Source organism: Euwallacea similis, chromosome 29 (assembly GCF_039881205.1).
Source record: "Euwallacea similis isolate ESF13 chromosome 29, ESF131.1, whole genome shotgun sequence".
Lineage (NCBI taxonomy): Eukaryota > Metazoa > Arthropoda > Insecta > Coleoptera > Curculionidae > Euwallacea > Euwallacea similis.
In genome coordinates, this window is record NC_089637.1 from 2,384,897 (window position 1) to 2,400,098 (window position 15,202).

At 30.1% G+C, this 15,202-nt stretch overlaps 1 protein-coding gene across 1 annotated transcript in view; it reads left to right on the forward strand.

Annotated features, from left to right (window-relative positions):
- The window catches only part of LOC136417616 (condensin complex subunit 2-like), a 38,871-nt gene that overhangs the window by 13,742 nt on the left and 9,927 nt on the right, over positions 1–15,202 (forward strand). The window contains exons 6-7 of the mRNA XM_066403389.1: positions 5,701–5,816; positions 12,374–12,610. Coding sequence (XP_066259486.1) covers positions 5,701–5,816; positions 12,374–12,610 — 353 coding nt within the window. The remainder of the gene's footprint in view (positions 1–5,700; positions 5,817–12,373; positions 12,611–15,202) is intronic.

Sequence of the window (15,202 nt, forward strand, 5' to 3'; positions counted from 1 at the left end):
AATCCTTAAATTCCAAAAATGCAAAAATTTACTAGGTGTTCCATTTGAAATAATGAATTTGACCTCTACTTCCGGTATAACCGGAATTGATATGACCTTCAAAATATTTTTAAAATGTAAAGTGTATCTATATTAGTTTAACCCCCAAATATGAAAAATTTAGATTAGTTACAAGTACAAAAATTTCTAATGAAACAGTTACGTGAATCACCCTGTATATTGGGACGCATTGTAATCTTGAGGTTTACTAAAAATTTAAAGTAAATAAGTGTATACATACTTAAACGAATGATATTTTCAACATGCAAATACAGTGCATAAACAACTGGTTAAAACTAATTTGCCAAAATTATTGTTAAATACTAAAAATGACAAACTTTAAAAAATATTGTACATTATGTCTGACAACTATACATTGGGACGCCATAACTAATAAGCTAAGTAGGCTGCGACAACTTGACTTTGACGTATTCTAAAGTTCTATGCATATATTTTTAAGCCATTTGTAATGGCATAGTTTTTAAAAATCCCCAAAATATGGTCCGAAATGTGCCTATTTCTCAGAAATTAAGAAAAATTATAATTTCTCAACACATTAAAGGAAAATCATTGAAAAAAAATAACAGAGGACTTAGAATTATCAAAGTCATCAGTCGGGAACATTGTAGAATCCCATAATCGCAGAGGTACAATTGAAATTGAAGGTAGAAGTACTGGTCGTTGTTCAATTATTAAAGAAAGAGATCGACGACCATTAGTAAAAATATGCAAAGAACAAAGACGAGGCACTCTCCGGGAAGTCACTGCTAGATGGAACGATCATTGTGGTTTAAATATATCTATGGAGTGCTATCGAATATGGATTCATAAGTCCGGACTCGGTTTTTACAAGGTACTTTCATTTCTAGGAGGCGTATTACTTGTTAATTGCTTTTTATAATTTTCGTTAGGCCAAAGAAAAGCCACTTTTGATAGCTACCCAAAAAAAATCAATTGATTTGGGCAAAATCAAAAGTTTCATGGACTTACAATGATTGAAAAAAGATTATCTTTAGTAATGAGTTCAAATTTGACGTCTGTATTGGAGATATACGTAAAAGAGTCATAAGGACAAAACGAGAGGCTTTTCACAAAAACTGTTTGAAACGAACAGTTAAATTTCCTAAGGGTCAAATGGTTTGGGGCTGCATGTCTGCCAAGGGATTAGGTCAGATAGAGTTTATAGACGGCACAATAAATGCTGAGAAGTATAAACAAATATTACAAAACAAATTACTTCCGAGCATTCGTCAGTTGCACGATGACGAAAAGTTCATTTTTCAACAAGATGGTATTTCTTGTCATACTGCCCATTCAACGAAGCAATGGTTTGGCGAGAATAACATTAATGCAATCTCTTGGCCTTCAAGCAGCCCTGATTTAAACACAATCGAATGCGTTTGGCACGAAATGAAGAGATATCTAAGAAATAATCGTCATAAGAGCCTCGAAGTTCTAAGATTAGCTATTGAAAAGATTTGAAACACATTTTCACTTTTTTTTTACACTTTATGATAAATTGGTGAGAAGTATTCCAGCAAGAATCCAAGCAGTTATTAAAGCGAAAGGCGATGTTACCAGTTATTAATTAGAGCTAAAATACGTTGCGTCCTAATATATAGGGTATTTCAAATTCGACTCTCACCATTGGGATTTCGAAAACTACAGGAGATATGAATAAGTTTAAATAGGGGCAAAGTTGCACAATCTAGTCCTTGATGGAATACCATTTTCAAAATTTTAATTTTCCGAGTACTTCCGAAGATATCCGAGAAAAACTAAAAATTGGAGAATCCATTTTTTTTAGCGTTATTTGACAAGGAAAGTTAAATCCGTCAGCACATTTTCATTGCCACTTTTTCTCAGCTACACGATGACATATTCAGATTTGCCATCCGACGTTTCGTCTTTCGGCTACCATTATCAACTTTATTTTTTTATATGGGGGCCACATTGGATTTTTCAATAGAAAAGTAGTGCGTTTCATTCTGATTTCATTGATATACAACTTCTTATAATTTACTTTTTAAAAACCGAAATATTTAAATAAAAAGAAATATTACATAGTTAGCTTTGACTCCATCGAAAGATTTTCTTTTATTCGCACTATATGACAGAACTCTTCAAACGAGTTTAGAACTTGTGCAGATTTCCCATGAAAATCAGCTTCAGAAATGAAGAGAAACGAGATATGTTAAGACTTTATTACAAATTTGATAGGAACAGTACGAAAACAGCTCAAATGTATATTGAGTTATATCCGGAAAGACAACAGCCGCATAAAACATTATTTAAAACTTTGGATTAACATCTAGCTGAGTTTGGTGCTTTCGAAAATCTTCTTCCATTCTGCTTCCATACTTAATCCTAGGTTTTTCACCAATCTCAACTAGATGTTAATCCAAAGTAAAAAAAATAAAATAAAATGGTAGCCGAAAGACTAAACGTCGGATGGCAAATCTGAATGTCATCGTGTAGCTGAAAAAAGTGATAATGAAAATGTACTTACGGATTTAACCTTCCCTGTCAAATAACGCTAAAAAAAATAAAAATGGATTCTCCAATTTTTAGTTTTTCTCGGATACCTTCGGAAGTACTCGGAAAATTAAAATTTTGAAAATGGTATTCGATCAAGGGCTAGATTGCGCAACCTTGCCCCCATTTAAAGTTCTTCGTATCTCCTGTGGTTTCCGAAATCCCAGTGGTGAGGGTCGAATTTTAAATACCCTATATAGTTGTCAATACGCAATATTTCTTAAGTTTGTCATTTTTCGGGCTAAACAACAAATTCGTTGTATTATTTTTTTATTAGTTATTTAAGCATTGTATGAGCATCTTGAAAATATAATTCGTTTGAATATGTTAATTAATATTTGTTTTAAAATATTGAAAACTTTAAAAATTATAATGCGTCCCAACATACAGGGTTATTCCTGCTATACGGCGCGGAATATTATGGCTAAAATACGAGGCTTTCAAAAAGTTTCACTTTTGTGCTATATGAGAATCTATTATGGCTACTTTTTAAAATTATTTTCATATTATACAGGGTGTCCCAAAAGCCCTAAAAGTATCAAAGTTGTGTTTTTTTTAATGGAACCCTCTGTATATTATTGCATTTTTGGGTTCTCCGATCAAAATAAGTGTCTGTTTTAATAAGGTTTACTATACCTAAAACTTAAGGTTTTTTAAATAATTTGAATTTTATCAAAATTTGACTTAATTTTTATGTTTTAAACACTTAAGAAGTATTTAAGTTATGCAAGTGTAATTTACAGTGTAGTGTAACAATAGATCATATTTTATATCCCAATCATGATAAACTTGCCATTTTATACAGGATGTACAAAAATTAAAACTAATCAAATAAGAACTTTAAGTGACTATAACTTGATTAATTTAAATACAAAGCTATATTTTTAAACTTACCAGGATATGTAATTTTTAATTACCTATTGAATGGTATTAGGGTGTTCATAACTAAGTCTTCGCGTTTTTACAGAATACGCTAAATAATTGTTCTTTGCGCCGTTTGGTGTTATTTAGTTCAAAGTTCTAAATCTCATATCTATCATCTCATATCTAAATCACATATCAACTATAACATAAAACAGAAAAAAATATTTATAATAGATGTTCGAAATGTCTACCGTCCATTTCTAGGCACTTAAAAATTCTTTTTTTAGAACCACTACTAACTCTGGAAAGCATTTGCATAGTAACAGTTTCAAACGCGTCTCTTATACGTGTTTTCATATCCTGTGAAGTTGTCGGAGGCGTATTGTAGACAATTCCTTTTATGTATCCCCACAAAAAGATATCTAGTGGAGTTAAGTCTGGGGATCTGGGGGGCCAATTTTGAAATCCATTTCTTCCAATCCACCTTTTTTTAAAGTTGGCATTTAAAAATTGCCGAATCTCGCGATGATAATGAGGCGGAGCTCCATCCAATTGAAGCCACATGGTGGTTCTAATAGTTAAAGGGACTTTTTCTAATAATACTGGAAATTGGTGTAAAAGGAAATTTAGAAACATCACACCATTTAAAGTTCCTTAAAAAAAATACGGTCCAATTAAATATGGACCCAGTATAAAAACTGACAGATTAAATAAATTATCTGACATTTTGAAATATCATAGGCAACTAGATATTATACATTGGAATTTTGAACTAAATAACACCAAATGGCACAAAGAACAATTATTTAGCGTATTCTGTAAAAACGCGAAGACTTAGCTACGAACACCCTAATACCATTCGATAGGTAATTAAAAATTATATATCCTGGTAAGTTAAAAAATATAGCGTTGTATTTAAATTAATAAAGTTATAGCCACTTAAAGTTCTTATTTGATTAGATTTAATTTTTGCACATCCTGTATAAAATGGCAAGTTTATCATGATTGGAATATAAAATATGATCTATTGTTACACTACACTGTAAATTACACTTGCATAACTTAAATACTTCTTAAATGTTTAAAACATGAAAATTAGGTCAAATTTTGATAAAATTCAAATTATTTAAAAAACCTTAAGTTTTAGGTATAGTAAACCTTATTAAAAACAGGCACTTATTTTGATCAGAGAATCCAAAAATGCAATAATATACAGAGGGTTCCATTTTAAAAAACACAACTTTGATACTTTTAGGGCTTTTGGGACACCCTGTATAATATGAAAATAATTTTAAAAAGTAGCCATAATAGATCCTCATATAGCCCAAAAGTGAAACTTTTTGAATGCCTCGTATTTTAGCCATAATATTCCGCGCCGTATAGCGTGAATAACCCTGTATAATTGTTAGGGCTCGTATTAGTCGTTGCCATTTTTTAATCCACCGAAACTCGCTAAGTCCGTCAAATATCAATATAGTAATGTATCAAAAATTTGCATGTCATTATTTGTTGTATCATATCTTATTAAACTTTACTTTTGTTTTAATATAGTAGTATAGTTCTCTTCTATAAAATAAAATTTTGCTTCCAATTATAAAATTAAAACAAATTTTTCTCAAACCTACTATTTTGGACTTAGTGATTTTTGCCAGAACGCTGACAATATTTAAAAATTTTGAACATAGGTATAGAACATAGTAGATAAGAATTACTTAATATCACACTTTTTCGAATTCCCATAGTAAAACGGCTAAATTGATTTAAAGGATCGACAAAATTTGATTTTCTAAAATATTTAGTAAAACATGAACTGTTTAAAATAGAAAGAGTGGTTCTAAATTTGCCTTTTAAGGGGTTGTGGTACTAATCAACTTAACACAAATTTACCTTCATATTCGGTTTATTGTCAAAAATTACATGATGCATTTGATCAATAAACCAAGATGGAAAATGAATTCCTGTTATATCTCCTGATGCAAATGTGAATAAAACTGCAATTCTCTCCCCATTTAAAGGAATCCGCAACGTTTCTAGTTTCCGCGATTCCTTCACTAATTACCAAAAAAAATTCAGTCTATATTTCATATATTTTGAATTTTCAATAGATCGTTCCAAATCCACTGTTTTTCAGCGTTGAGTCCAAAATTTGTACAGAACTTGTTTTGTCCGATGACGTATCAACATGTTATCTATTTTTCCATGTTAAAAATGTATTGTTTTTGGATACTTAACAATATAATTCCTACATAATTTATTTCACAGCTTACTTACGAAGTCCACTACTTTAGACGAAGTCGTTTTAGATGATAAAGGGATCCCAATTGCGGAACTCGACGGTTCAATTCATGATATTTTTGCGGATGGAAATGACCAGGGTGGTAAGTTTCTTATAAACCCTTATTTTTGTCACTTAATATAGAGTAATATTGGTTAAGTACTAGGGATATTAAGTAGGTATACTTACATTTAACTCTTATGGCCGCTGTGGTCGATAAAACCACCATTTTTCAATTATTAGAGCGGCAGTAGGTCAAATTTTAAACCACATATGTGAAATCATTTTAATATTTAATTAAGTATCTACCATTGTGGACAAAAGTTTGGAAACAGTCAAAATGATTTTAAAAATTGTAAAGTAATTATTATCGCTATATGACTTACAATAATTTAAATCAATAGGATTATCTATTAAACATTGTGCAACACAATAAACCACTTAATTTAAATGGATTGCAGAAAAAATACACAAATTTAAGATTTTATGACAGATAAAAGTTTGGAAACTATTCAATTTTTTCATTAAATTAAAATAAATTATTATTTTATCAGTACAATAATTTTATGTATTAATATTTGATTGCGTAACCGTTTGATTGGATCATTGCTGCACATCTACTGTTCATCGAATCAACTAATTTTTCACAAATTATCATCTAAATATTTTTCCATTTCAGTTTAACACTCTCCATAAATCATCCTTGTTCCTAATTGTAGGATTCCTAATTTGTCTTTTCAAGTGATCCCAAAGGTGTTTAATTAGATTTAAATACGGTTACTTCAATGATAGCCACTTCAAGACGTTGACGGATTTCATCTGAAACCAATCCTTGACAAATTTTGAAGTGTGTTTAGGATCGTTGTCTTGTTGATATCACCATTGTAGAGATTTATTATCTTCAGCATAGGGAAACGTGATCGTTCAATATATTTTTATAAATAAATCAATCCATTATGTCTATTATACGAATTAGCGAACCAACACCGGACGGCGAAAAGCATCCTCAAACCATAATTTATCATAAATACCGCTATGTTTCACGGTAGGGTTTTGGTATTTTTTTTATTATACCTTTTACCAATCGAACGCCTCACATTAACCTTACTGTCATTTCCAAACAAATTAAATTTATTTTCGTCACTGAATAACACGGCACCTCATTCATCATGTGACTTTGAAATATTTTCACGTGCAAAAGTAATACGGGCCTTTCGATTTTTTTTGGAAATTAGTTGTTTTTTTACAGGTTTGCGTCCAAACAATCCCATATCACGTAGAAGTTGTTGTACAGTCTTTATTGAAACGTTTTTAATGTTAGAAAACATTAATTCTTTATGAATATCCGAAGCCATTTTGCAAGGATCTGCTTACGAAATGGTTTTAATTCGTCTATCAAGTTTTCTATTAGTACAATGTGGACGTCTAGCACGAGAACGATCAGTGACAGTACTGCACTGGTTTTTTTTTAACAATTTTTGAAATTATCTTTTTCGACACTTTCAACACCTCGAAAATCAAAGCGTACGAGTAACCCTCTCTTTTCATTTTAATTATCCTATAAATCGTTTAATCATATAAATTCGTTGACGGATAGCTACTGGAATTTGTTTTGTTTCAGCCATATTTGGAATTAAGTGTACAGTTAAAAATACGTACAGAAACTGATGTATATTTATAAAATTTGCAGATAAAACAGTACAAAAACGACGTTTCCAAACCTATGTCGAACAACAAAAAACATACCGGGTGAGCCAAGAAGGTGGCTCGCCCTTATAACTTTTTTGTTTTTAAATTTAGAAAATTGAAATTTGGAAAAAAGCTATATGACAGTAGAGCCGATTGATTGACATTAATTACATTTATCTAGCACTTCCGGTTTAACCGGAAATGACCTCAACTTTCGATTTTTAAATGTAATGCCCTATAAATTTTGACTTTTTTAGAATCTAGAGGTCATTTCTAATCTAAAAATATGTAATTAAAAAAAAAAAAATTTTTAGCGTTTTTTCGTGTCGAGCTACGCCATTGAGGTATACACATTAGGTACAATTTTAGGTCAGAATTATGGGGAAAAATATTAATTTGTCATTTTATTGAGTACTCTTGCTTTTATGAGCAATTTAAATACCGAGAAACAGTTTTTCCCATTTATCTTCTGTTTTTTAAATAGCAACATAGTGGCTCATTGCGATTTTCTGAAAGAGTATTTTTTTCTGAATTTTTTGATACTAAACACAACGTATGCTCATTTAGAAATAAATCGTTAATTCGTTAAAAACGTTCAAATTTAGAGAAAAATACGTTGGCCGTGGAATACGTTATGGCCGCTTTCCAAATGACAGAACAAAAGAATAAAATATTTCTACTTGTAGAAATTGTGTGCAATTCTAAAAACGCAAGTGAATTAAATTATAAAAAAATGCAAAATTACAGAAATAATGAAAAAATTTATATGTTGTTAGTATTTGGAGAATGTCGTTAAGGGCCTTCCGATGCTGCGCGAGTTTATACGGAAAAGTTTCCATTTAGAAATCATCCAGGTCGCCACTATTTTAAAAAATTAGTGAATAAAATGAAAACGGGAAATGCTGATAAAGAACTACACTTTATTATCAGTGAAGACAAAGAAATCGATGTTTTAACTATTGTAGACGTTAATTCAAGTACATCAATTCGTGAGATAGCTGTTCTATCATTTAGAAAGCGGCCATAACGTATTCCACGGCCAACGTATTTTTTTTTGAATTTGAACGTTTTTAATGAATTAACGATTTATTTCTAAATGAGCATACGTTGTGTTTAGTATCAAAAAATTCAGAAAAAAATACTCTTTCAGAAAATCGCAATGAGCCACTATGTTGCTATTTGAAAAACAGAAGATAAATGGAAAAAACTGTTTCTCGGTATTTAAATTGCTCATAAAAGCAAAAGTACTCAATAAAATGACAAATTAATATTTTTTCCCATAATTCTGACCTAAAATTGTACCTAATATGTATACCTCAATGGCGTAGCTTGACACGAAAAAACGCCAAAAAAATTTTTTTTTTTAATTACATATTTTTAGATTAGAAATGACCTCTAGATTCTAAAAAAGTCAAAATTTATAGGGCATTACATTTAAAAATCAAAAGTTGAGGTCATTTCCGGTTAAACCAGAAGTGCTAGATAAATGTCATTAATGTCAATCAATCGGCTCTACTGTCGTATTTCCTTCCATCCGTAGCTTCCTTCCAAATTTCAACTTTCTATATTTAAAAACAAAAAAGTTATAAGGGCGAGCCACCTTCTTGGCTCACCCGGTATATATTATTTTATTAATACCAGCTTCATTATTTATAGGTTTTTACACTACCTGTTTATTTACATCTATGTACAATTATATTTATACAGGATGATTCATTGGGAATAGGACATGGCAAAACCCAAGATAGGGGACACCAAAATATGATGATTGGACCCAATATTCCTTATATAAATGTTGCGTGTTTCAGAATTACAGTGTGTTAAAGGTTGAAATTTTATTTTAAAATTCCTTAATAACATTTTGTGTTTTTGTAGTATCAACAAAAAAATTGGTATACTAAAGTTTTGTAAAATGTCAAGTAAGAATTTTGATCTAATTTTTATATAGCTGCTAGAGGGCGCTGTCTGCGTCACGTCGATTATGTTTAAATTGTCACAACTTTTTCTTAATAAATTTGTGTTTTTATTAAAGTATGTGAATTTTTAAACGTTTTTATGTCAAAAAGATATATCTTGTAAATATCGCCAGTATGAACCGTTGTCGAGATATTTGCATTTGAAAATATTGCATTACATGGTAAAATAAAAAAACAAAAAATAATAATAAACAATTTAATTTAATATCAACAACAATCTAATAAAATAAATCTTCTTTATCTAATAAATGTTCAAAGTGTCTACCTTTGGTTTCAATACATTTTACAACACGTTTGGTTAATAATCTTCTAATTTTAAATAATAAATTTTCATTTCCCATTGTTTTGACGCCTACGACAAAATTGTGAAAATTGCATTATAGCGGGAAAATCAGTTTCCTATAAATTTTGCACAGGTGTAAAATGAGACGGGTGCAGATTTTTTTGATGAAAAATTTTTATAATCGATTTTTTGCTTACTCCAGTATTTGCTGCCATTCTCCTAATTTCTGGATTTTCAGCAACGCGTATTAAAACTTCTTCTTGTTGTGGCTTAATTTTTGGACGTCCCATGATATTGTTAGTGTTGTGACTTAAAGTACCGATTTCACCTAATCTATCATACATATATTCTCTTAAATATTTTGAAATCAGGTTGTTTTCTATTTGGGTATCTTTCCAAATAACGTCTATAGGCCCTACGTCCATTGAAATTTTCCTGCCCATATACGCACAACATATCTCTCATTTCTAAATTTGAAAACGAACTATGTTTTGGCATGTTGAATTTATATTTTAATATTTGTTTGACACTCGTTTGACAACTACGAGTAGTTCTGTCAATTATAATAATGTGTATACAACAGCAGTTATAAACAACTAAAAATGCAATTATATTTTCAAATGCAAATATCTCGACAACGGTGCATACTGGCAATATTTACAAGGTATATCTTTTTGACATAAATATGTTTTAAAATTCACATAGTTTAATAAAAACACAAATTTATTAACAAAAAAATTGTAACAATTCAAACATAATCGATACGATGCAGATAGCGCCCTCTAAAGGATGGAACTAATTTAACATAATATTCAAATTTGTTATGTTGAAAAACCCCTAAATACCATTTTTGGTGGAATTCTGTACATTATTAAAAAAATTATAAAGAAAAAACGAAAAGAAAATTGCGACTTTAACACCCTGTAATTCAGTTATTCTCAACTTTTTGACTAAGGTAAATTTATCTAAATCGCAATATTTTTACATGGAGAATCTGCCATTACTCTGTGTACCATTACTTAAACCCCACCCTGTATATAATTTAAAATCTAACTAAAAGGACACCGTTATAACTAAAAATAAATTCAGTAGTTTCCAAACTTTTGTCCACCACTGTATGTGCTTCGGACGTACATCATTTTAACCGCCTATTTTTTTAAACATCCTGTATATTATTTGAATAAAAAGGACATATGTAACTTTCTATTCGACCACTTATAACAATTAACCTTAATAGAACCCTAACATTAAAAAAAATTCTTTACGCCACTTGGAAAATATTTCATTTCAGATTTCTGTTCTAATAAGATTTAAAGTAAAAACTGGGACAGAGCGTTCATCGAGACGCTCTAAAAATGATAAAAATATTAGACACTTCCAGTCTATGATGTTATAAATATAATAGTTAAATGTTAGTTAATAAATTGGATCGATATTATTTACTATGTGACAATTGGAAAGTTTACACCGCATGGATTAAATATTTGGTGCAATAAATCAATGACGTTATAATACTTTCTTCATGCTGTAAACACTCCGAATCAAATTTTTGGGATTTCAATTTAGTTCGGAGTAAATGGAAGAGGCCAAATCAGCTTTTCGTAGCATAAACTCTTTATTACTAGTTTACGTACCCAATTTCAGATGCGTCTTCAAATAACAGCTGTTTTCTATTAAACTTTGAACAAAGTTTAATTATTATAATTTGCTCCAACTTGGATTAAAAATGTCTTTCAGATCTATGTTACGATGGTGTAATTACATATGCATAAAATTCAATTAACCCTTTACCAAAATTATAATGCCCAAAGGTTTCGCTGAACATATACTTAAAAATATCTGCTTATTTTGAAATCACGATAATGTTAATGGTATTTATTTTATAGATTCATAGTAAGTATCTAATATTTCTTATTTTGGCATTAAATACAGCCATAGGCAAATAAATCATGTAGAACGAAACGACAAAATAATTAAAGTGAAGCAACTACTGCAGGGCCATCTGTTCGTGATAACGAATGAATTTCGAGTTCTTAAAAGATTTTTTTTTGGCACTGAATCCTTCGTTAATGTTTTGAATTTGTGGATTGAATTTATTAAATGAATGCAACATAATATTTTTCAATTAACATAATGTTTTTTCACTACCAGTTTAAAAGACACCATTATTAGCTGTGTGGAATAACTGTAAAGTATGTCAGTGAAATGAATTTCACACTCCTATTTTTAACTTTTTAAGGTCTGTCTGATAACATAGTTGTTTTAGTTTGACTCCTGTATTTTTTTTCATTTTTGTAGCATTTGAGATGAATTTGAAAAAATTAAGATTGTGGTTATGGTTTTACTATAATTTTCACCGTTTGGAAGTTATCACTCTCGAGAGTGCAAAAATTATAGTATTTCAAACATCAATTTCTTGAAAATAATTTTAAAACTCAAATGCTATATTACAAATTCAAAATAATATACAAGGTGTTCTATTTGAAATAAAAAATTGTCACTTATCCACGAAAGTTCCAAACTTCGATTCGCGCGAATATGCTGTCTTATGAAGGTTATATCTTAACCTACTGTTATTGTACGAGGACTATAAAGAATCAGTTTAGGGCCGCAAACAGTAGGTATTAATCAGAGTGTTTTGTAATCAAATCAGATATAAAACTAAATATTGCGCAAATTTGTGCAATGACTCTAAATATATTTTTTTGTTAGAGTTAGAGGATCTTCTAACCGACGAAGAAGAAGTAGAAATGCCATTAAGAAATCGAGACCTAGAAACCATAGTAAATTTCTATCCAACTGAACAGGGCCTCGTCAGCAATGTCGAAAGGTCTGTCTATTCCTTCAATAATGTTATGGACACTGCTTACGGAAAAGTGGATCAAATTTGGGCCGGTCCAAGTCATTGGAAATTAAAATTTATTCGCAATAATTCCATGGTATATGCAGGTAAGTTCTGAGAGAAAATTATCTATGAATTTATTCAGATTATGGTATTTAAGTAGTATCTGTATTTTAACGTTTGTGATGGTTGATGTAAACAGTACGAAAATAAGTGGGAGCAAGTGCTGTTTAGTTCCTATATTCATAAACATATTAATCAATAACCGGGAAAAACTTTGTAACAATTGCCACAATGCCTTATAAGACATATTGTAACATTTTTACATTATTAAATTCTATGCAGATTTCTCAAGCATGTTCAGTATTAAATAGAAAATCTAAAAGAAAAAAAATATTACAAGGTATTGCTTTGGAAAATTGAAGTTTGTTACGTCTCTGTTTTAATAACTATCTTGAAAAGGTGAAACGTCATATGAATCGTCAATAATACGAGTGTTACCTTATAAAAACCTTTATAAAAATGTGTTTCCTGTGAAACATTACAATATGACTGTTCAAGATGAAATCAAACCCAAACTGAAATTATAAACTTACGGCAAACTTGGTTCTTATATTCTACGTACAGGGTCATTGGTTATATTTTCACCACCCACCTAGAGGTTTTCCTTTTAATCTGAGAAGAAAAAGTTAAATACAAAAGTTGTAGATAATCATTTGTAGTTTATTTCTATATACAGGGTTATTCCTGCTATACGGCGCGGAATATTATGGCCAAAATACGAGGCTTTCAAAAAGTTTCACTTTTGGACTATATGAGGATCTATTATGGCTACTTTTTAAAATTATTTTCATATTATACAGGGTGTCCCAAAAGCCCTAAAAGTATCAAAGTTGTGTTTTTTAAAATGGAACCCTCTGTATATTATTGCATTTTTGGGTTTTCCGATCAAAATAAGTGTCTGTTTTAATAAGGTTTACTATACCTAAAACTTAAGGTTTTTTAAATAATTTGAATTTTATCAAAATTTGACTTAATTTTTATGTTTTATACACTTAAGAAGTATTTAAGTTATGCAAGTGTAATTTACAGTGTAGTGTAACAATAGATCATATTTTATATCCTAATCATGATAAACTTGCCATTTTATACAGGATGTGCAAAAATTAAAACTAATCAAATAAGAACTTTAAGTGACTATAACTTAATTAATTTAAATACAAAGCTATATTTTTAAACTTACCAGGATATGTAATTTTTAATTACCTATTGAATGGTATTAGGGTGTTCATAACTAAGTCTTCGCGTTTTTACAGAATACGCTAAATAATTGTTCTTTGCGCCGTTTGGTGTTATTTAGTTCAAAGTTCTAAATCTTATATCTATCATCTCATATCTAAATCACATATCAACTATAACATAAAACAGAAAAAAATATTTATAATAGATGTTCGAAATGTCTACTCGAAATTTCTAGGCACTTACAAATTATTTTTTTAAAACCACTACTAACTCTGGAAAGCATTTGCAGAGTAACAGTTTCAAACGCGTCTCTTATACGTGTTTTCATATCCTGTGAAGTTGTCGGAGGCGTATTGTAGACAATTCCTTTTATGTATCCCCACAAAAAGATATCTAGTGGAGTTAAGTCTGGGGATCTGGGGGGCCAATTTTGAAATCCATTTCTTCCAATCCACCTTTTTTTAAAGTTGGCATTTAAAAATTGCCGAATCTCGCGATGATAATGAGGCGGAGCTCCATCCAATTGAAGCCACATGGTGGTTCTAATAGTTAAAGGGACTTTTTCTAATAATACTGGAAATTGGTGTAAAAGGAAATTTAGAAACATCACACCATTTAAAGTTCCTTCAAAAAAATACGGTCCAATTAAATATGGACCCAGTATAAAAACTGACAGATTAAATAAATTATCTGACATTTTGAAATATCATAGGCAACTAGATATTATACATTGGAATTTTGAACTAAATAACACCAAATGGCACAAAGAACAATTATTTAGCGTATTCTGTAAAAACGCGAAGACTTAGCTACGAACACCCTAATACCATTCGATAGGTAATTAAAAATTATATATCCTGGTAAGTTAAAAAATATAGCGTTGTATTTAAATTAATAAAGTTATAGCCACTTAAAGTTCTTATTTGATTAGATTTAATTTTTGCACATCCTGTATAAAATGGCAAGTTTATCATGATTGGAATATAAAATATGATCTATTGTTACACTACACTGTAAATTACACTTGCATAACTTAAATACTTCTTAAATGTTTAAAACATGAAAATTAGGTCAAATTTTGATAAAATTCAAATTATTTAAAAAACCTTAAGTTTTAGGTATAGTAAACCTTATTAAAAACAGGCACTTATTTTGATCAGAGAATCCAAAAATGCAATAATATACAGAGGGTTCCATTTTAAAAAACACAACTTTGATACTTTTAGGGCTTTTGGGACACCCTGTATAATATGAAAATAATTTTAAAAAGTAGCCATAATAGATCCCCCCATAATAGATAACCCAATAGTGAAAACTTTTGAAAGCCTCGTATTTTAGCCGCAATATTCCGCATCGTATAGCGTGAATAACCCTGTATATATATATTATACAGGATGTTCGAGAAATGCGTGGCATGCCAAACTTATATTTTTTTTAATGGAACACCCTGTATATTT